General features: G+C 43.8%; 1 protein-coding gene across 1 annotated transcript; it reads right to left on the bottom strand.

The window, feature by feature from the left end:
- Positions 1-10,617: 10,617 nt before the first annotated feature.
- On the bottom strand, positions 10,618-22,205 carry LOC109918419 (complement C1q subcomponent subunit B-like). The gene is made up of 3 exons (XM_048615216.1): positions 22,065-22,205; positions 14,274-14,470; positions 10,618-11,867 (listed from the first exon to the last, which is right to left on the bottom strand). The coding sequence occupies exons 2-3, from the start codon at positions 14,449-14,451 to the stop codon at positions 11,311-11,313; spliced, it is 735 nt and encodes a 244-aa protein (XP_048471173.1). The 5' UTR covers positions 14,452-14,470; positions 22,065-22,205; the 3' UTR covers positions 10,618-11,310.
- Between the last annotated feature and the right edge of the window lie 1,646 nt (positions 22,206-23,851).

Below are 23,851 nucleotides of genomic sequence, written 5' to 3'. Positions count from 1 at the left end.
GAGATAGGTCGGTCCAGGGAGGACGGACAGGTTAAGGAGGTGGGATGAGGCTAGTAGGTAGGAGATGGGGGTGGGGCTTGAGGTGGGAGGAGGGGATAGGTGGGAGGAGGGACAGGTTAGGGAGGCGGGTACGAGCTGGGCTGGTTTTGGGATGTGGTTGGGGGAGGGGAGATTTTGAAGCTTGTGAAGTCCACATTGATACCATTGGGCTGCAGGGTTCCCAAGCAAAATAAGAGGTGCTGTTCCTACAACCTTCAGGTGGCATTGTTGTGGCACTTCAGGAGGCCCAGGATGGACATGTCATCCAAGGAGTGGGAGGGGGAGTTGAAATGGTTTGCGACTGGGAGGTGCAGTTGTTTGTTGTGAACCGAGCGTAGGTGTTCCGCAAAGCGGTCCCCAAGCCTCCGCTTGGTTTCCCTGATGTAGAGGAGGCCACAACGGGAACATTTGCCATCCTAACTGCCAATTGAACTTGAATGTTAACCTTAAGAGAATCCTAAACTTGGACACTGAGGTCCCTTTGTGCTTCAAATTTCTAAGCATTTCCCCATTTAAAATAGCCTATGCCTCTATTCTTGCCACCAAAATGCATAACCTCATACTTTGCCATATATTCCATCTGCCTCTTCTTTGCCCACTCTTGTAGCCTGTCTACGTCTTTCTGCAGCCTCCCCACTTCCTTACCACTATTTGTTCCTCCACCAATCTTTGTGTCATCTGCAAACTTAGCAACAATGCCGTCAGTTTCTTTGTCCGGATCGTTAATGTATAATGTGAATAGATGTGGTTCCAACACGGACCCCTGTGGAACTGCACTAGTCACCGGCTGCCATCCTGAATAAAACGCCCTTATCCACACTTCTTTCCTTCTGCCAGTCAGCCAACCCTCTACCTTGCCCCTAACACCATGGGCTCCTATCTTATTTAACAGCCTCCTGTGCAGCACCTTGTCAAAGGCCTTCTGGAAATCCAAATAGATCATGTCCCCTGGCTCTCCCTTGTTTAACTTGCTTGTTACCTCAAAGAATTCTGACAGATTCATCAGGCATGATTTCCCTTGATAAAGCTGTGCTGATTCAGCCCTACTTTACCACGCACTTCTAAATACTCTGCAATCTCATCCTTAATAATGGACATTGAAATCTTACGAACAACTGAGGTCACGGTAACTGGTCTATAATTTCCCGCCTACTGCCTCCATGCCCTCTTAAACAGGGGTATTACATGAACCATTTTCTCGGGTCCATTCTGATTCCCTTGATTCCTGAAAGATCACCAGCAATACCTCTATGATCTCCTCAACTGTCTCCTTCAGAACTCTGGGGTATAGTCTATCTAGTAATTTATCCACCTTCAGACATCTCAGATTCCCCGATACATTCTCCTCAGTGATGGCCACTACAGTCACCTCGGCATCTGACTCTCTGGAAGTTCTTGTGTGCTACTGGTGTCTTCCACTGTGAAAACTGATGCAAAATACGTATTCAATTCCTCTGCTACTTCTTTGTTCCCCTTTAATACATTTCCAGTCTCATTTTCCAGTGGTCTAATGTCCACTCTTGCCTCCCTCTTATCTTTTATATATCTTTTTTTTAAAATCTTCTTTTATATTACAACTCACTTACACTCATATTTCATCTTCTCCGTCTAATTTTGTTTTGGTTGCCTTCTAGTTTTTAAAGGCATCCCAAACCTCTGGTTTTTTTACTAATCTTTACCACATTGTATGCTTTTTCTTTTGCTTTTATGCTGTTCCTGACTTCCCTTGTCAGCCGTGATTGCCTCATTCTCCCTTTGTATGTTTCTTCTTTTTTGGGATGAGTTTCTGCTGTGCCTTCCAAATTACCCCCAAAACTCCTGCTATTGCTGCTCTACTGTCTTTCCTGCAAGGCTTCTTTTCTAATCAACTCTGGCCAGCTACTCTCTCCTGTCTTTGCAATTTGTAGTTACCTTTACTCAATTGTAATGCTGTTACATCAGCTGATTCCAGCTTCTCCCTCTGAAACTGCAGAGTGAATTCCATCATTTTGTTGTCACTGCCCCTGAGGCGTTCCTTCACCTTAAGCTCCCTTATCAAATCTGCCTCATTACACATCACCAAATCCAGAATTGCCTGTTCCCCAGTGGGCTCCACCACAAGCAGCTCCAAAAAACCATCTTGTAGACATTCCACAAAATCCTTTTCTGAGGATCCGCTTTCAACCTGATATTCTCAATCCATCTGCATGTTGAAGTCCCCATGATTATTGTAATAGTGTTTTTCTTATATGCCTTTTCAATCTCCTAATTTATTTTCGGTCCCATATCCTGAATACTGGTCAAAGGCTTGTACGTAACTCCCACCAGGGTTATATTTGCTTTGCAGTTCCTCAAATCTACCCACACAGATTCTACACCTTCCAACTTTACAGCCCTTCTTGCTAGCAATTTAATTTCAATTCTTACTAACAAGTCATCCCCGCCTCCTCTGCCTATCTTCATGTCCTTTAGAAACCTTTAGATATTTAGTTCCCAGTCCAATACCTTTGCAGTCGTGTCTCTGTGATGCCCAGAGAAGGGAATAATAAAAGAAACACAAAAGAAGGAAGTCTTATAGTTATCCAGTACTTTTCATGACCACCAGCCATGTCAAAGGGCTTTACTTTTTATTTTACTAAAGAACTTTAAGCAAAGTGTATTCAATTTTGGAATCTAGGAAATGTGGCAAACAATTTGCACAGAGCAAATTCCCATAAAGAGCCATGTGACACTGACCAGATAATCTGCTTTTTTTGATGTTGATACTGAGACAGATATCAGCCAGATCACTTGGAGAACCTCTCTGATTTTTAAAATAGAACCTTGGTATCTTTGATGTCAACCAGGTTAGAAATGTTGTCTTGGTTAACTGTCTAATCTAAAAGACATCAACTGTGACAATACACTATTGCTTCAGTACTGCAATGAAAAGTTAATCTTGAATCTTGCAATCAAATCCTAAAGAGGGGCTTTCCCTCAGACATGAAGTTTTGATACCCATTTACCTCATCCCTCCCCCATATTCAAGGGCCCAAACATACCTTCCAAGTGAAGCAACACTTGGCCTGCTCTTCCCAGAATCTAGTCTACTGCATTTGCTGCTCACAATGTGGTTTCCTGTACATTGGGTAAATGGAGCATAGACTGGGTGACCGCTTCACAGAACATCTACATTCTGCTTGCAAAAAAAAAACCCTGAGCTACCTGTTGCCTGCCACTTTAACACACCACCCTGTTCCCTGGCTAACATCTGGCTTGCTGCAGTGTTCCAGCGAAACTCAATGTAAGCTGGAAGAACAATACCTCATTTTCCGCTTGGGGACCCTGCAGCCCTCCGGACTCAAGATTGAGTTCAATAATTTTAGAGCCTAAACTCTTCCATTTCATAGGCCCCTACCCCACACACCAAGCCTTGTTATCACATAGCCTGCCATTACACACTACCTATTGTTCGTCACTAACAGTCCCCATTAAGAAATATTCACCCTCCTAGCCAGATCATTATCAATTCCTTTGTTTATCCAACTGCTCTTCTTTCTCTCTTTGGGCTCTATTCTATCGTTTATTCCCTAACCCACCCCCCTTCCTATTTTCTGTATATAAATCAATGTTTTCCCAGCTACCATCAGTTCTGAGGAAGGGTCACTGGACTCAAAACATTAACTCTGACTTTTTCTTCACAGATGTTGCCGGACCTGCAGAGCTTTTCCAGCAACTTCTGTCTCAGTTCCTAATTAACAGCATCTATAGTTCTTTAGGTGTTTATGAAGTTTTGATGATTGTGCAACACTCAACTTTCAGTCAGAATAATCTAACTTTGAATCCCAATCCAGTGATTTGTGCACTGTTCATAGATTCTAAACATCATGACAAGTGACATTCCTGAATAAGGGACAAACTACACTTTCAGTTACTCTCTCGATGTAACGATGTCAGTGTAGTCAGTCAGCTATGTGTGTACAATGAGTAAGCACAGAAACCCAGACTATGTAAGTCTCTGGTATTGTAGCCATATAAATAGTTTGTGTTGTTAATCAACTTCAAGATGTCTGTTTTAATATAAATCCAGTCTTTGTGGGATAAGTCATATGGGCTGGCATATCGAAAATCACAAATTGTGAATGTAGAAGGAATAATTAGTAAGTTTATAGATGACACAAAAATTGGTGGTGTTATTGATAGTCAGGAGGATGGCCTCAGGCTAAAGTCTGATGTTGATCAGATGGTAAATTAGGCAGAGTGTGGCAGATGGGATTTAATCTTGATAACTGTGAGGTGATGCATTTTACGGGGTCTAATAAGGAAGGATATACATAATGAATGGTAGGTTACTAGGGAGTACTGAGGAACAAAGGGACTTTGCTGTAAAAGCCCATAGGTCCCTGAAGGTGTCAGCTCCAGTAGACATGGTGGTGAAGAAGGCATATGGGATGTTGTCTTAATTAGCCAGGATGTAGAATATAGCAGCAAGTAAATCTTATTGCAACTTTATTAAACATTGGTTAGGTCACAGATGGAATGCTGTGTGCAGTCCTGGTCACCACACTATCGGAATGATATGATTGCACCAGAGAGAGTGCAGAGGAGACTCACCGGAATGTTGCCTGGGATGGAAAGTCTCAGTTATGAGGAGAGACTGGATAGGCTGGCTTTGTTTTCCTTGGAACAGAGGAGGCTGAGGGAGGATCAAATTGACACATACAAGATTATGAGAGGCATAGACAAAGTAGATTGTAACAATCTTTTCCTGGTGGCAGATATGTCTAAGACCAGAGAGTGTAGTTTAGTTGAGGAGTAAATGGTTTAGAGGTGATCTGAGTAAAAGTTTTTCACCCAGAAGGTGGTATAAATACCACACGTGTTGCTGAGAGAGTGGCAGGTACCCTTGCAAAATTTAGGAAGCATCTGAATGAGTACTTAAAGTGCCATAGTAGGCTATGGACCAAGTGCAGATAAATGAGATTAGTGTAGTTTGGTGCTTGGTGGTTGGCAGTGATGTGGTGGGCTGAAGGGCCCATTTCTATGCTGTCTGAGTCACAAAGTATGGAATCTAGGTTGATGTTTAGTGCAGTGTTGAGGGAATGTCACACTGTTGGAAATACTCCATTGAGAGCCCATTTTCCAGCTCAGATGAGTATTAAAGATCCCATGGACTATTTTGAAGAAGAGCTGAAAGGTGTCCTAGCAACACTTACTTCTCAATCACCATCACTAAAATCAATTATCTGCTCATTTTCTCAGTCATAATTTATTGGGTACAAATTATCTGCTCCCTTTCTGAAATTACAACAGTAAGTACACTTTAAAAGTACTTGATTGGTTCTTAAATGCTTCAGAATACCTTGAAGCTGTGAAAGTTGCAATAAAACGACACATCTTTCTTTACTTGCCTCAGGTAAAACAAATTGGGACATGTTCATTGGTGTAATGTCCTTAAATTCTGCTCTGAATTTATAAAAGATAAGGGTGATGAATGATTATATCTACCTCTGATCTTTGTTGCTGCTGTCATACTAAACAGTTTTGTCATTTAGTTTTGAATGGAATTTCAGTGCAGTATGATGCCAATAAAAGTGCAGTAAAATGCCAAGCAACAGCTTGGGGTCTCCCTGATTCATTATTTACATTAGGAGATCCTGGCAGAGGTTTGGGTTGTGTTTGATTATCTACGATCATGACACATAATGCTACTGACCTCTGTAACATGCTGCTTACCACCATTTAATTTATCAGACTTGTCCAACCTTTCCATGTGGAGATACTGATGAATCATTTCAATTTTTGTCTCACGTGGGCTGGTGCGTAAATTTCAAACAGATATGGTTGGTACAACACTATACATGAAAATCAGAAAAGATTCAAGGCCAAAACAATAAGTTAATAACTTAAATAAATGACTGATTAATAAAAGTCACGACTAAATTGTGCCAAGTAGTGCAGCAAACTACGAAAACCATTTTTGTCTTTTTAGACCAAGCCCTAAGTTCTGATCACCAGTGAAGGGGAGGGCCTGGGGCTGTGGTAAGGAGTTGCGCTTAACTAACATCAACCTTGTGTTCATCTCAGGTGGCACACAGTCTGAAATCGCCTCCCTCCCTCATTCACACACTCTCTTGTTCTCCATCACTCACTTTCACTCACTGACACACTCACTCAATCTCCCTCACTGACACTCACTCACTGACACACTCATTTATTCTCCCTTACTCACTCATGGCCTCTCACTCACTCACACATCCTTCCTCACTTGTCTGCCCCCATTTCTCTCTCAGGCTGAGTACCTCTTTCTCCCTCGCTCACCCAACAGGCATCCTATCCTTTGCAGTCTCCCCTCGAATCTCCAGCAGACTCAATGCCACTGCTGTGTTCACTGCCAGGTTGAAAGAAGCTATTTCCATTTACCCAGATAACTGCTCTTACAGTCAGAGGGAGTTTTCCCACAACTGCTGCTGCTATTCACACAAACTAACCTATCAGCAGCAAATGTGGAAGAAGATGGTCTCTGATTGGAGGAGCATCTCCTTGCAGAATCTTCCAATTAGATTTCCTTACATCAAAAATTATCCATGTGAGTCAGATCTCATTTACATGTAGCCACTATAATATTTTTGGCTCTCAGTGCCCATTGAAAAGGATTAACTCTGCACTCTGTTGTATCATGTCAGTACAAGGAAAGAATCTGAAAGATTGAAATTGACAGAGCCCTGAGCATCAACTATGGCATCGGGAAAAAAACAAAAGGAATATCCTCTCCAGTTGATAAGTAAAGTCCTCCTCATAAGCTTTTTGGGCAGTGGAAGAATGGGGGGAGGGTGGGGATTGTGCCAAAATTTGGTCAGCAACAGTCTGACATAATCATACTCACCGAGTCATGCCTCACTATTGATTTCCCAGACATCAGTAAATATCAATCACATTGCTGTGGGTCTGGAGTCACATGTAGGCCAGATTAAGGACAGAAAATATGAAGTTTTGTTTTTGTGTGGAAGATATTTATCTACTTTCTGCAAAAGGCATTTCAATTTGAAGATTTAAAGAAGACCTTGTAGCCTGCTTTTCAACACAAGGCATTCCAACTCAGGGTTAGCAAATAAAAGGCCTGCATGGTGTACATGCCAAAATAACATCTGTTGATGCCAAAATAACATCTAATCAAATTAAAATCTTCGATCATTACAAAAAAAAATTTCTTGTAACGGAACATGAGCCTGCATCCTTGATCATCATATTCTTCCAATAAAGCTTTAGATTCCTTTCACTAACATTGTACAATGTAACTTCTTTTAAGTTTCAATTTGTCTTAAATAGCAATTCTGTAAGTTTACACTGCTCCTCAGGTTATTTCCAACTTTTGCAGCCAAGCTGCACTTCATTCTGGTTAGAATGCATGCTTTCCAGCCTTTCAAACTCGAAACACTTTGCATGTTGTCTTATACAACTTTTTAAATGGTTCTATGGCATCAGACTTACTAAATCTTCCCACTGAAATCATGTTTTAAATCATGAGTATCTTAATCATCTAAAGATCATAAAATTTTTCTAACTTTCCTCTGTTTGGACTCTTTCTTCACATCTTTTATGTCTGCCCTTTTATCACTGGAATTAAAGTGGGGCCTTAATATAAAGTATTTTTCTTGTCCTTGTTTTGTCTACTGTTGCAGTGCTTCATGGAGCCTAATTGCAATGGGTAAGTGAGATAACAAGGTGTAGAGCTGGATGAACACAGCAGGCCAAGCAGCATCAGAGGAGCAGGAAAGCCGACGTTTTGGGCCTAGACCCTTCTTCAGAAATGGGGAAGGGGAAGGGGGTTCTGAAATAAATAGGGAGCGAGGGGGAGGAGGATAGAAGTTGGATAGAGGAGAAGATAGGTGGAGAGGAGACAGACAGGTCAAAGAGGCGGGGATGGAGCCAGTAAAGGTGAGTGTAGGTGGAGACTTAGGGAGGGGATAGGTCAGTCCAGGGAGGACGGACAGGTCAAGGGGGCGGGATGAGGCTAGTAGGTAGGAGATGGGGTGGGGCTTGAGGTGGGAGGAGGGGATAGGTGGGAGGAAGGACAGGTTAGGTAGGCGGGGACAAACTGGGCTGGTTTTGGGATGCAGTAGGGGGAGGGGAGACTTTGAAGCTTATGAATTTCTCATTGATACCGTTGTGCTGCAGGGTTCCCAAGCGGAATATGAGGTGCTGTTCCTGCAACCTTTGGATGGCATCGTTGTGGCACTGCAGGAGGCCCAGGATGGACATGTCGTCTGAGGAATGGGAGGGGGAGTTGAAATGGTTCGCGACTGGGAGGTGCAGTTGTTTGTTGCGAACTAAGCGTAGGTGTTCCGCAAAGCGGTCCCTAAGCCTCCGTTTGGTTTCCCCGATGTAGAAGAGGCCACAACGGGAACAGTGGATACAGTATACCACATTAGCAGATGTGCAGGTGAACATCTGTTTGATGTGGCAAGTCTTTTTGGGGCCTGGGATGGGGGTGAGGGGGGAGGTGTAGGGGCAGATGTAGCACTTCCTGCAGTTGCAGGGAAAAGTGCCGTGTGTGGTGGGGCTGGAGGGGAGTGTGGAGCGGACAAGGGAGTCACGGAGAGAGTGGTCCCTCCTGAAAGCAGATAAGGGTGGAGAGGGAAAAATGTCTTTGGTGGTGGCGTCGGATTGCAGATGGCGGAAGTGTCGGAGGATGATGCGTTGGATCTGGAGGTTGGTGGGGTGGTACGTGAGGACGAGGGGGATTCTGTTTTGGTTGTTATTGTGGGGAGGGGGTGTGAGGGATGAGTTGCGGGAAATGCAGGAGACACGGTCGAGGGCGTTCTCGAGGAGCGGAGGTTGCAGTCCTTGAAAAACGAGGACATCTGAGATGTTCAGGAGTGGAATGCCTCATCCTGGGAGCAGATGCGGCGGAGGCCTACTAACCTCATCCTGCCCCCTTGACCTGTCCGTCCTCCCTGGACTGACCTATCCCCTTCCTAACTCCCCACCTTTACTGGCTTCATCCCCGCCTCTTTGACTTGTCTGTCTCCTCTCCACCTATCTTCTCCTCTATCCATCTTCTATCTGCCTCCCCCTCTCTCCCTCTCTCCCTATTTATTTCTGAACCCCCTTCCCCTCCCCCATTTCTGAAGAAGTGTCTAGGCCCGAAACGTCAGCCTTCCTGCTCCTCTGATGCTGCTTAGCCTGCTGTGTTCATCCAGCTCTACATCTTGTTATCTCAGATTCTCCAGCATCTGCAGTTCCTACTATCTCCCTAACTGTGTGTTGGGTCTATTGCCATCTGTTGGTAGGTGTCTGTATCTGGTAGTGGTGCGCTGGCTTTCTCGATGTATTGGGATCTGTTAAAGATTACTGTTATGTGTCATTTGTCTGTTGGTAAGATTACAAGCTTTCTGTCTTTCTTGAATCTTTCCAGGGCTTTCTTCTCTTCTGTGTTGAATATGTTCCACTTACCTTTTCTACTCAGTGGTGGGACTATCATCTGTGTGATGGTCTGTTGTATTTCTTCCATGAGTCCATTGCTCTTTATTGTCGATTCCAGTGCAGCCACAAAGTCAGTTTTTTTGGCATCTGTGTGATTATAATTCAGTCCATGCACTAGGACGGTCTTCTCAATGTCTGAAAGTGGTTGGTCTGAGATGTTCTTGATCCATGTTTCTGTGTTGTCAGTATTCACCAGAGGTGCACTGATGATGCTACCAAGCAGGGTGACGAAACGTCTGCAATCAAAAACAACAGCTCGGCGAGCAAGACTACAGCCTCGAGGATATTACTAAATTGGAGAGGGTTCAGAAAAGATTTACCATGGTGTTGCCAGGACTGCAGGGTTTGAGTTCTAAGGAGAGGCTAGATAGGTTGGATAGGCTGGGACTCTTTTCACTGTAACGTAGGAGGTTGTGGGGCGACTTTATAAAATCATGAGGAGCATAGCTTAGGTGAATAGTAAAGGTTTTTTTTTCCTGGGATGGGGAGTTCAAAACTCAGGGACACATTTTTAAGGTGAGAGGAGAAAGATTTAAAAGGGGCCTCAGGGGCAACTTTTTCACAGAGAGGATGGTTTACATGTGGAATGAACTGCCAGAGGAAGTGGTAGATGCAGGTACAGCTACAACATTTAAAAGACATTTGGACAGGAACATGAATAGGACATGTCCTGAGGGATATGGGCCAAATGCATGCAAGTGGGACTAATTTAGTTTGGGAAACTTGGTCGGCACAGATGAGTTGAAATGAAGTGTCTGTTTCCGTGTCTATGACTCTATAACTCTATATTGCATGGCTGCAATAGGTGTAATTAGCATTGCCTCGTCAGGCATGGTTATAACTATTAGGAGCCAGGTGTGTCAGGCCTGTCCCTATCAGGATCAAATGCAAGACTGCCTGATTCACTACCTGAAGACTGCGTGACATTATCAGGTTGGGTGAAGCTTAATGCAATTTTAACATTAAGCCTTTTTAAACTATGACCTTATATAATGCTCATCAGCTTAAAAATCAAGGTACTTCTTCAGGTGCTAGTTATTTGGAGCTGTTATCTTTTACAAGTTCCTATTTCCCTCCAGTAGATATTAGCAATGTTTTTATTTAAACTTGTTTTTCATTCTTTACAAATGGAGATTGAATAAAATGATTCACTTTATTTAAGATTTGAAGGCATACATAGAAGCTTTGTGTACATAACCAGTTTGGAGCTGGCTGCCTCAATACATTTCATAAAGTTGATGCAATGTTAGGTACTAATTATTAAGGATACACTAATCATTTTTATATTGAAATTGATGCATTTTATACTTACAGAAGTAAAGGCACATCTATCAATCATCATATTGTGTAATCAAAGACAAAAGAAGAGCTGCAACTGAGTATGGACTATATTTAATGACTTGACTACATGTCCACTTGAGAGATCATACAGGAAATTCAGACACGTAATTTTCAGGAAATTCAAAACATGATCTATTGTCCATTTTCTTAAAAATCGTAACAAATCATAAATGTCAATCAAGCAGTATTGTTACAGTCTCATTAATTGTTGGGATTTTGAAACAGCTCCATAGGAGACAGCAGATTCAATAAACAGTAAAACATTCAACCAAATTCTCCCTTTACCAAAGACATTAGCCTTTTATTTTAGATGGGTTAGCATATGCCTTTAAATAAAGCAGAGAGAAATGAGTTAGCTGTATGCTGGTATCATATGGGGCTGTTTCAAAACCTTAGCTTTTCAATACAAATCTTTACAGCTTTACAAGACTTTGAACAAACACATGATGTTTAGTTACAAGGCTCTGTCATCCTCCAAATGCGGATTTAATCTGGGAATATGAGGAATCCATTGAAGATACTATCAGCTCCATCCACTCCCAGCATTGAATTGGCATCAGTTGTTTCAAGATGGACGAAGTCATCAGCCTTCAGTTTAAGGACAACTCCTCCAGAACTTACCTGGAAAGTATTGTACACTTGATCACAGAAACCAACCTGCCTATCCTGATTGAGAATGATGTTAACACAAAGGTTCCCCTTGGAGGTGGCATGATAACTGAAATAATACAAGCCTGGTATTTGGCATCTAAATTTTGCAGCTCTCGAGAAATAATGGTTTTGTTCGTTGCTTATCTGTTTATCAAACTTTATTGGAAAATTTCTCCTTGGGCTCATGACTGTGCTTCTAGCCATGGAGAAGGCTGACTTCAGGGTACTTGTGTGGTCTCCGATATCTCCTCGCTCACCCTTCTCCCCCATTGCACCTTTCTCTCCTTGTTCTCCTCTTTCACCTTCAGGCCCAACTTTCCCTGTTGTTCCCTCAAAGCCTGGTTCTCCTTTTTGTCCCTTGGGACCAGCCAGACCCACTGCTCCAGGGAGACCTGTTGACAGCACACAATTGGAATTATATTTCAGATTCCCATTTCCATCATGTCTGAGAGTTGAATGTCACATTTCTAAAAATTCAGAATAGACAGACAAACCCCAAGCTCCGTTATTTGAATATACACATGAACAAAGAACAGAGAACATAAATCAGTTCAACATGGGAGCAGATCCTTTGGTCCACCATTCTGTGCCAACAATTATGCCATTCTAAATTAATCTGATCTGCCTGCACATGGCCTGCCTTTTTATGTGTCTGTCTAAATTCCTCTTAAACATTGCTATTGTATCGACTTCTACCATCTCCCCTGGCAACACATTCCAGACACCTACTATCCTCTGTGTATAAAACTCACCTCGCACATCTGTTTTAAACATTTCCCCTCTCACCTTAAACCTTTGCCCTCCAGTATTTGACATGTCCAACCTGGAAAATTGACTCTGACTGTCCACCCTATCCATGCCTCTCAAAGTTTTATATACTTCCATGAAATTGACTCTCAGCCTCCAGCACTCAAGCAAAAACATTCCAAATTTGACCAATCTCTCTTATAGCAAATACACTCCAATCTAGGCAACATCCTGGGAAATCTAAAATAAAACAAAGTTCTGGTGAATAATTACCAGACTTGAAAAGTTATCTCTGCTTTTATGCTGCCAGACTTGCTGAATTCTGCTGGAAAGTTCTGCTGGCAGTTTTTGATACTAGCAAACCTCTTCTGAACCCTCTTGAAAGCCTCTGCACCCTTCCTAAAGTGTGACGACCAGAACAAGATACAATACTCCAAACATGGCCTAACCAAAGTCTTATACAGCTGCAACATGACTTTCCCTTCTAGATGCATCTAACAAATTCTGCCCCATCCAAGCCTCAGGAATTAAGCAATCCTAATCAATGTTGGAGAAATTAAAATCACCTCCTGCAATAACCCTGATGTTTTTACATCTCTATCATCTGCCTGCATATCTGTTCCTCTACCTCTTGCTGGCTATCAGAAGGCCTATAGTATAACACCATCATTCCTAAGTTCTAACTGTATGACTTTGCTGGATGAGCTGTCCAAGATATCCTCTCTTAGTGCAGGTATGACATTCTCCATAATCAATAATGCAGCTCCTCCACAACTTTTACACTGCTCTCCATCACACCTGAAACATCTAAACCCCGAAGTGTTGACTTGTCAATACTGAACATAAAAATTAAGATCAGGAGTAGCCTGCACTGATAACATTATGGCTCATTATAATACCTCTACCTTCCTCTTTATCTTTTATTTGATTTGTGTTGGGCTTGGGTTCTATGTTTACAAGAATGGAATCGGTTCTAACAGCAAAAAGATGAGGAAAAACAGGAGTAGCTTGTATATTGACTTTCCCCTATCCTTGTCTATCTTGGGAGAGTGGGAAGATGAGCAGGATCTTTGACCAGAGAGAGATTCAAGCTACTACTTTTCCAGCAGGTTCCTGGAAGGAAATTTTGTGAGGAAAAGGCAACTACTTGAGGAATGGGAGATCAACCTTTCATTTTACAGATTGCAGGGATACTGCTTTGCAGACTGGAAGTTCTGGATTAAAGTTCTGGACAACAGTTTGGTGTGAGCTTTTTGCCAGCAGAGCATTTTACCTGATATTGTAAACTGTTATCTCTTGTAACAAAAGAAACTAGCTGTGGATGTTGTCGTATTGAAGAGTCCAACAGACATTGATTGCCCTAACAATTACATACAAACACCATCTTCCTCAGGCACATAAATGTCTGGGTTAATAGATTACAATAGAGGAGTATGCTTCCTATACAGTGCCCTGGTCCAAATGATTTGACCTAACATGGAGAATGAGATAGTTATAGTCTCAGGTCACATGCTATGGCACCATGATAATATTATGTGCATGTCCCTTAAGAGCATTTTGACATACTGAAAATGAAATGTAACACAACATGCTCCTTTTCTTCAAAAGCTAAGAATTAATCCTAAACTGATATTTGTATTAAAGGTAAATGCACCATAGTTCCAGCAGATCATAGGCTGCTCTCTCATTACAGAGAGACAATTGGTGGTTTAACCTGAGGGTCATCATGTCTCAGGTGAGGGATAAGGTTGAGAAAGTGGTAACCTAGGCAAATGAACCCACACTGTTGGTGTCACTTTGCATTGTAAGCCAGCCATGCAGCTAATAGGGCTAAACACCCCTCAGCAGATACATAGACTTATATACAGAAATGCATTATCAATGGGCATGATCACCACAAGAGTAGGATATCACTTTTTATTTACTTTCAGTTGAGACATGAACTTCAGACAAGTCTCTGAGAGCACTACTGAAGTACCCTTCCAAGAATAGCTTTGCTAGTGAAGATTTTGACTAGGTGAAGTCTGGAAAGTTAAAGTTCTATGAATTACCTTGGTTTCCTTTCCTGCCAGGTGGTCCATCCCTGCCATTTTTGCCAGGTGCCCCAGGCCTTCCAGGTTGTCCAGGGGAGCCATGAATAAGAGAAGACGCCGGACAGGTATCTTGAGCTGATGATGCCACCACCAATAAGAGGAGAACCGATCCTACATGGGTCATTTGATGTGCCATGTCAGGTGGCACTGTAAAACTAAGGTATACATTCATCATTAGAGTATAACATGCCAAATAAAGACTGCATCAATGATTTATTTTGACCTGTAAACTCCAGGACACAAATATACTATTCCCAAGTCTATGCTGATGTGTAAAAAATTCAAAGAACTGCAGATGCTGGAAATCCAAAACAAAAACAGAAATTGCTTGAAAGACTCAGCAGATGTGGCAGCATCTGTGGAGAGAAATCAGAGTTGATGTTTTGAGTCCAGCAACCCTTCTTCAGAACTGATTGTATCTGGGAAAATTGTGTGTATGCTAAAGATGGGGTGATGGGATAGGGGAGGTGTAAATGATAGTTTGAGATGGAATCCAGACAGAGAGAAAAACAGTTAGGCAGACAAAGGAATAGGTAAAGTTCAGCCTGGGAGAATCAATAGCTAATGGGAACCATTAGTAGCTGACAATGGGTTGGTTGTGGTGGCAGCCTGTATGATGTCATGGCTTGATGTGTGGTGGTTGGGGTAAAGACATGGGAGAAGGTGCTCAGGTCCTTGTATTGTTGAACTTGATATTGAGTCCTGAAGGCTGTAGGATCCCCAAGTGGAAAATGAGATGCTGTTCTTCCAGGTTATGCTGAGCTCCACTGGAGATTTTGGCCAGGGACCACTGTTGAGTGTAGAGATGGCAGGCAACCAAAAACTCCAGGCCAGGCTTTAGACACTTCTTGTAATGACTATTCCATTCTCCCAGTTTCTGCATCTTCGTTGCATCTGTTCCTATGACGCCAGTGTCTTCAAGGTATCCTCCAAAACATCCACTTTCTTCCTCAATTGAGAATTCCTCACTGCTATGGTTGAAAGAGCTTTCATTTGTGTCTGACCCTTCACCCCTTCTCTTCCCTCCAACAACAGCAATTAGGTCTCCCTGCTCCTCACCTACCATCCCACCAGCATCCACATCCAAAAATCATTAGTCACCATTTATGCCACCTCCAGTGGGATGTCACCATGAGACACATATTGTTTTTTTAGAATCCCTACAGTGTGGAAACAGGCCCTTTGGCCCAATAAGTCCATACCAACCCTCAGAGCATCCCACCCAGACCCATCCACCTATAACCTGCACATCCCTGAACACTATGGCCAATTTAGCATGGCCAATCCACCTAGCCTGCACATCTTTGGACTGTGGGAGGAAACTGGACCACCCGGAGGAAATCCAAGCAGAAACGGGGAGAATGTGCAAACTCCACACAGACAGTCGCCCGAGGGTGGAATCGAACCCTGGCGCTGTGAGGCAGCAGTGCTAACCACTGATCCACAGTGCCACCCCCTACTGAACATTTCCCTACGCTCCCACATAGTGTTTCCATGCAATCACAGAAGGTGTAACACCTGCCCATTTCCCTCCTCAATATCCAATATCTCTGACTTGAACTTGCTGCAGTCTTCCAGCAAAGCTCAGAGCAAGCTGGAAGAAGATCACCTCATTTTCTGCTTGGGGATTCCACAGCCTTTAGGACTCAATATTGAAGTTCTTTCTCTGAGCACCTTCTCCCATGTCCTTGCTCCAACCCCCACACACCAGGCCTTGTCATCACATGGGCTGCTACCACAATTAACCCATTGTCAACCACTAATGGTCCCCATTAGCAGCTATTCATTCTCGCAGGCTGACCTTTTACTCCTTCCTTTGTCTCCCTAACTGTTGTTCTCTTTCTCTGGGTTCCACTTCCACCTACCATTTACTACCCTTTTTCCCCCAACCTACATCCCATTCTCAGCATTTATACCAACCTTTTCTGAAGTGCAGCCTGTTCAAAGAACAAAGAAGATTACAGCACAGGAACAGGCCCTTCGGCCCTCCAAGCCTGCGCTGATCCAGATCCTCTATCTAAACCTGTCGCCTATTTTCCAAGGATCTGCATCCCTCTGTTCCCTGCCCATTCATGTGTCTGTCTAGATACATCTTAAATGACGCTATCATGCCTGCCTCTACCACCTACGCAGGTAACACGTTCCAGGCACCCACCACCCTCTACGTAAAGAACTTTCCACGCATATCTCCCTTAAACTTTTCCCCTCTCACCTTGAAATTGTGACCTCCTAATTGAGTCCTCCATTCTGGGAAAAAGCTTCTTGATATCCACCCTGTCTATACCTCTCATGATTTTGTAGACCTCAATCAGGTCTTTCTAATGTAAATAATCCTAATCTACTCAACCTCTCTTCATAGCTAGCGCCCTCCATACCAGGCAACATCCTGGTCAGCCTCCTCTCCAAAGCATCCACATCCTTTTGGTAATGTGGCAATCAGAACTGTACACAGTATTCCAAATGTGGTTGAACCAAAGTCCTATACAACTGTAACATGACCTGCCAACTTTTGTAGTCAATACCCCGTCCGATGAATGAAAGCATGCCGTATGCCTTCTTGACCACTCTATCCACCTGCGTTGCCACCTTCAGGGTACAATGGACCTTAACACCCAGATCTCTCTGTGCATCAATTTTCCCCAGGGCTGTTCCATTTACTGTATATTTCGCTCTTGAATTGGATCTTCCAAAATGCATCACCTGGCATTTGCCTGGATTGAACTCATTCTGCCATTTCTCCGCCTAACTCTCCAATCTATCTATATTCTGCTACATTGTCTGACAGTCCCCTTCACTATCTGCTCCTCCACCAATCTTAGTGTCATCTGCATACTTGCTAATCAGACCATCTATACCTTTCTCCAGATCATTTATGAATATCACAAACAACAGGGGTCCCAACACAGATCCCCGTGGAGCACCACTGGTCACAGTTCTCCATTTTGAGAAACTCCCTTCCACTACAACTCTCTGTCTCCTGTTGCCCAGCCAGTTCTCTATCCATCTAGCTAGTGCACCCTGGACCCCATGCGACTTCACTTTCTCCATCTGCCCACCATGGGGAACCTTATCAAACGCCTTACTGAAGTCCATGTATATGACATCCACAGCCCTTCCCTCATCTATCAACTTTGTCACTTCCTCAAAGAATTCTATCAAGTTGGTAAGACATGACTTTCCCTGCACAAAACCATGCTGCCTATCACTAATAAGCCCATTTTCTTCCAAATGTAAATAGATCCTATCCCTCAGTATCTTCTCCAGCAGCTTCCGCACCACTGACGTCAGGCTCACCGGTCTATAATTTCCTGGATTAGCCTTGCTATCCTTCTTAAACAAAGGGACAACATTAACAATTCTCCAGTCCTCCGGGACCTCACCCATACTCAAGGATGTTGCAAAGATATCTGTTAAGGCCCCAGCTATTTCCTCTCTCGCTTCCCTCAGTAACCTGGGATAGATCCTATCTGGACCTGGGGACTTGTCCACCCTGATGCCTTTTAGAATACCCAACACTCTCCCCCTCCTTATGCCGACTTGACCTAGAGTAATCAAACATCTATCCCTAACCTCAACATCCATCATGTCCCTCTCCTCGGTGAATACCGATGCAAAGTACTCATTAAAAATCTCACTCATTTCTCTGACTCCTCGCATAACTTCCCTCCTTTGTCCTTGAGTGGGACAACCCTTTCTCTAGTTACCCTCTTGCTCCTTTTGTATGAATAAAAGGCTTTGGGATTTTCCTTAAACCTGTTTGCTAAAGACCTCTTTTAGCCGTCTTAATTCATCATTTCAGATTGGTCCTACTTTCCCGATATTCTTCCAAAGCTTCGTCTGCTTTCGATTGCCGAGACCTTATGTATGCTTCCTTTTTCCTCTTTGCTACTCTCACAATTTCACCTGCCATCCATGGTTCCCTAATCTTGGCCTTTCTATCCCTCATTTTCACAGGGACATGTCTGTTCTGCACTCGAAGCAACCTCTCTTTAAAAGCCTCCCACATATCAAATGAGGATTTACCCTCAAACAGCTGCTCCCAATCCACATTCCCCAGCTCCTGCCGAATCTTGCTATAGTTGGCCTTCCCCCAATTCAGCACTCTTCTTTTAGGACCACTCTCGTCTTTGTCCATCAGTATTCTAAAACTTATGGAATTGTGATCACTACTCCCAAAGTAATCCCCGACTGAAACTTCAACCACCTGGCCGGGCTTAATCCCCAACACCAGGTCCAGTATGGCCCCTTCCCGAGTTGGACTATTTACATACTGCTCTATAAAACCCTCCTGGATGCTCTTTACAAATTCTGCTCCATCTAAACCCCTAACACTAAGTGAATCCCAGTCAATGTTGGGAAAATTAAAATCTCCCATCACCACCACCCTGTTGCTCCTACATCTTTCCATTATCTGTCTACATATTTATACCTCTATCCCATGCTCGCTGTTGGGAGTCCTGTAGTACAGCCCTAACATTGTTACCGCACCCTTCCTATTTCTGAGCTCTGACCATATTGCCTCACTGCTCGAGTCCTCCATACTGCCCTCCTTCAGCACAGCTGTGATATCCTCTTTGACCAGTAATGCAACTCCTCCACCCGTTTTACCTCCCTGTCTATCCCGCCTGAAGCATCTATATCCTGGGATATTTAGTTGCCAATCTTGCCCTTCCCTCAACCAAATCTCAGTAATAGCAATAACATCATACTCCCAGGCACTAATCCAAGCCCTAAGTTCATCTGCCTTACCTACTACACTTCTCGCATTAAAACAAATGCACCTCAGGCCACCTGTCCCTTTGCGTTCATCACCTGCTCTCTGCCTCCTCTTCCCCTTTGTCACACTGACTTCATTATCTGGCTCCTTACAGGCTTTAGTTACTACCTCCTTACTGTCCACTAACCTCCTCATTTGGTTCCCATCCCTCTGCCACATTAGTTTAAATTCTCCCCAACAGCGTTAGCAAAAGCACCCCCTCGGACACTGGTTCCAGTCCTGCCCAGGTGTAGACCGTCCGATTTGTAATAGTCCCACCTCCCCCAGAACCGGTCCCAATATCCCAAAAATCTGAACCCCTCCTTCCTGCACCATCTCTCAAGCCACTCGTTTATCCTGCCTATTCTTTCATTTCTACTCTGACTAGCACGTGGCACTGGTAGCAATCCTGAGATTACTGCCTCTGAGGTCCTACTTTTTAACTTGTCTCCTAACTCCCTAAATTCTGCTTGTAGGACCTCATCCCATTTATTACCTATATCACTGGTGCCTATATGCACCACGACAGCTGGCTGTTCACCCTCCCCCTTGAGAATGTCCTGCAGTTGATCTGAGACATCCCTGACCCATGCACATGGGAGGCAACATACCATTCGGGAGTCTTGTTATTGACCACAGAACCGCCAATCTACTCCCCTTACAATCGAATCCCCTCTGACTATAGCCCTTCCACTCTTTTTCCCGCTCTTCTGTACAGCAGAGCCAGCCACGGTGCCATGAACCTGGCTACTGCTGCCTTCCCCTGGTGACCCATCTCCCCCAGCAGTATCCAAAACGGAATAAAATGCTCATGTTCATGAATAAAATGCTCACAAGCATTTTGAGAATATAGAGGAGACCCATGAGCTACTAGTGTCTGAACAATGTCACCAGTATCACAGAGATTTAACCAGCCAGATAAAGTGATTCAGGCTAGAGAACACACGTGTTCATTCTCAAACAGTGGTGTGATGCTGTTTTGCCATGTGGGCTGCTGCTTTGTCCTTTCTGATCTGGCACTTCTTTATATTACAGCCTGTGTCAAAGGGACACAGCCTCAATACTCCCCTTGTTGAAGGATGCCCATCACCAAGAATGCTATGATGCCCAGCCTGTGACTGGATTCGCATTTCCTGATATAGGTAATCTCTGACCGTGAGAGTGTCAAATTATCTTCCAATGGCCAACAGAGTCCTTCCTATAGAAGGTTGGTCAGATAAGCTTCAAGATGCTGAGTTGAACCCTTGACATCTCTGCCCCACAAAGAAACCTGAAATATAACTTCAAATCTCAGCTCTTATCCTCTTGTGACCCAGGTTATGGTTCCAATGAATCTGGCCAAGATCCAATTCCTTGTAGGTGTGGCCCGGATCCAGTTCCGGTTTTGCTGGAGTGATGACAGTGTAGGATGTTGACATTGCCCCTATCAGACCTCAGAGAGAAGTTGTAAGTCTGGCCCTGATTTGACCTGGTCTGTCTATTTAGAGCGGGCCTCACTTCCTTACTGGGAATATCCTTCTGTGTTTAACTGGTTCATGTTGGGATGCAGCAAGCAAGGAGCAGGATTGGATGAGTAAGTGGACTACATCTTTTTCATTGTTCATCACCTGCTTAATCACATCAAGGCCTAAAAACCAGGGCCCAGCACTTCACCAACCGGGCAAACCTATTCTGTTATCAGGTGAGGGAAACACCGAACAAAAAGTGAGCCATCTTCAACATGGAATCCACTCCTGCTTGAAAAGGGACTTAGCAAAATGGCAGCCGATTGTTATGTTGCCTCGGAGTTTGAATATGAAGCGCCTCTTTCTTTGAGCTCACAGAATCATAGAATCTCTACAGTGCAGAAAGAGGCTATTCCAAAGGCCACCCAACACAGACACACACCCCTACTCTATCCCCATACCTGCACATTTACCATGGTTAAAACAGCTAACCTGCACATCCCTGGACACTATGGAACAATTTAGCATGGCCAATCCATCTAACCTGCATACCTTTAGGCTGTGGAGGAAACCGGACCACCCGGAGGTAACCCACACAGACACAATGAGAATGTACAAACTACACCTACAGAGAGACAGTCATCCAAAGCTGAAATTGAACTCAGTCCCTGGTGCTGTGAGGCAGTAATGGCACCCAAGAAGGAAATCGATTGGCAAGATTGGCAACAAGCACACATCTTTAATGGAACACACTGAAATAGGCCTAGCCGTTATACACTGTGCTCAGGAGAGAAACCCAGTCCGCAATGAACACAAACAGATGCATGCAGACCAGCATGTTGCACAGCTTAATGACCCTGTAGATTAGTGGGAGCTAAATTGGCCCAAAATGTCCCTGGGCTAGAGAGCAGGAAATTAGGTAGGATTCCAATTTCCAATAAATATCTATTGACCAGTGCACTCATATGCAAATATACAGACATGAACGTGGGCAGGACAAAACTCTGCAGCCTTTCACGGTGAAGCAGCTTGATTGTTCTGTAAATTATAACTCATGTATGAAAAGTGACAATCTTGCTGATTTACCTGAGAACTATTTGGTATTATGCCACCAAAGCATGATAAAAGATTCTCCCCTTCCCCCGTTCCCAGGACAGGAACCAGGAGATGTAAATAAAAACATCAATAAAGTGAAGATACAAACTAATATTGTTGGACAATTCTCAAGTTGGGATCAGTCCCTTTAGTGTCAAGAACAAACATTTAAAACCATTTTCAGGTTTTAAGGTTTCTATTAATAATTTAATAATTAAAGAATTTAAGCCCAAATGCAAAAAATCAAATTTTTCAGAAATAACAATTCTGACCCCAATGCTGTCTGTACATACAAGAATTATTTACATAGCTCTCATTAAAGAGTTAACCCTGGATTACCAAATGCATTGCACAGACCTCAAAACATTAATAAGTATTTCAATTCAGCGGTATTAAAGATCAAATTAGATTTACTAAAATATTGAAAGATTGTTTGAGTCTGCTGGATCTTACCTTGAGCACTGTCTGAAAGTTTAATGAAGAAATGAAGTTGCGGGAGATATTGCACAATTCTGAAACAAAACACTGAAAAACCAAAAGAGGGAGGTCCAGGCTGGATGCATGTAGAATTGGAATTGGCAGCTAGCAAAGTGATAAAACCCTTCAGAATAGCGCCAAAGAGTTCAGTGAAGACCAATGCCAAGTTTCGCTTCCCCTTTACAAGAAATTTATTGTGAGTCATGCTTGCTTTTATACTTTGCTGTTGTATTCATTTACTGATTGAAATTCATGGAACTTGTAATTAGCTTAAACCTTTTCTACAAATCTGACCAATTTAATTTGTTTTGTTCGTTTTCCAGTTCCTCCCGTCCTATGCTGAAACAGTTCTTTGATTGCACACAACTTCCTGCATCTCTCTCAAATTAGAAATCCATCTTGGAGATTTCAACAAATTATATTTCTTTATTTGATTATTTGCCCCATTGGGGAACATTACAACAGTGACATTCTCAGGTAGAAACAGGAAGATTCAGCCAGCAGCTTTCAAAATCAGAACTGCACATGCTGTTAAACAACAGATTCCTTTATTCAGAGATATTAAGAACTGCCGTGCTGGAGTCAGAGATAACAAGGTGTGGAGCTGGAGGAACACAGCAGGCCAGGCAACATCAGAGAAGCAGGAAAGCTGACTTTTTGGGTCAGGACCCTTCTTCAGAAATGGGGGGCGGTGGAAGGGGGCTCTGAAATAAATAGAGAGAGGATGGATGGAGCTGGGGAAGGGAGCTGGGATGGTAATAGGTGAGTGCAGGTCAGCAGTCGTGGGGGCTGGTCAGTGAGGTGGGAGGAGTGGATAGGTGGGAGAGAGGATAGACAGGTCAAGGAGGCAGGGATGAGAGGGAGGGTTGTCATGGGATGAGGCCAGGTTGGGAAGATTTTGAAGATAGTAAAGTCCACATTGAGACCATTGGGTTGTACGCTTCTAAGGTGGAATATGAGGTGCTGCTCCTCAAGTTTCTGGGTGCGTCTTTGTGACACGAGGAGGTCCGGGATGGACATGTCATCCAGGGAGTGGGAGGGGGAGTTAAAGTGGTTCGCGACTGAAAGGTATTGTCGTTTGTCGCGAACTGAGCGTAGGTGCTTCATAAAGCGGTCTCCGAGCCTTTGCTTAGTCTCCCCGATGGAGAGGAGGCCACATCGGGAGCAGAGTATGCAATAGGCCACATTAGTGGATGTGCAGGTGAACATCTGTCTGATGTGGAAGGCTTTTTTGAGTCCTGGGTGGAAGTGAGGGGGAAGTGTAGGGGTAGGTGTAGCACTTCCTGTGGTTGCAGGGAAAGGTGCCGGGGGTGGTGGGGCTAGTGAGGAGTGTGGAGTCATGGAGAGAGCGGTCCCTTGGAAGGCAGATAAGGGTGGGGAGGGAAATGTATCCTTGGTAGTGGGGTCAGATTGCAGGTGGCAGAAGTGGCGGAGAATGATGCATTGAATCTGGAGGTTAATGGGGTGATACGTGAGGACAAGGGGGATTCTTCTCCTCCAGTGTCACAATGACGCCACCCGGAAACTCGAGGAGCAGCACCTCATATTCCACCTTGGGAGTCTACATCCCAATGGTCTCAATGTGGACTTTAATAGCTTCAAAAGCTCCCCACCCACCCCGGCCTCATCCCATGACCAACCCTCCCTCTCATCCCCGCCTCCTTGACCTGTCTTTTCTCCCACCTATCAGCTCCTCCCACCTCACTGACCAACCCCCATCACTGCCTACCTGCACTCATCTATCACCATCCCACCTACCTTCC

Source organism: Rhincodon typus, chromosome 31 (assembly GCF_021869965.1).
Source record: "Rhincodon typus isolate 14 chromosome 31, sRhiTyp1.1, whole genome shotgun sequence".
Lineage (NCBI taxonomy): Eukaryota > Metazoa > Chordata > Chondrichthyes > Orectolobiformes > Rhincodontidae > Rhincodon > Rhincodon typus.
This window is presented reverse-complemented; position numbering and strand designations above follow the sequence as displayed.

What these genes read in the sequence shown, in the direction of transcription:
- LOC109918419 (XM_048615216.1), bottom strand. Translation starts at nt 14,451, where the DNA reads ATGGCACATCAAATGACCCATGTAGGATCGGTTCTCCTCTTATTGGTG. An exon ending in TGGCAGGAAAGGAAACCAAG is followed by an intron (nt 11,868 to 14,273) that starts GTAATTCATAGA and finishes TGCTGTCAACAG; the next exon opens with GTCTCCCTGGAGCAGTGGGT.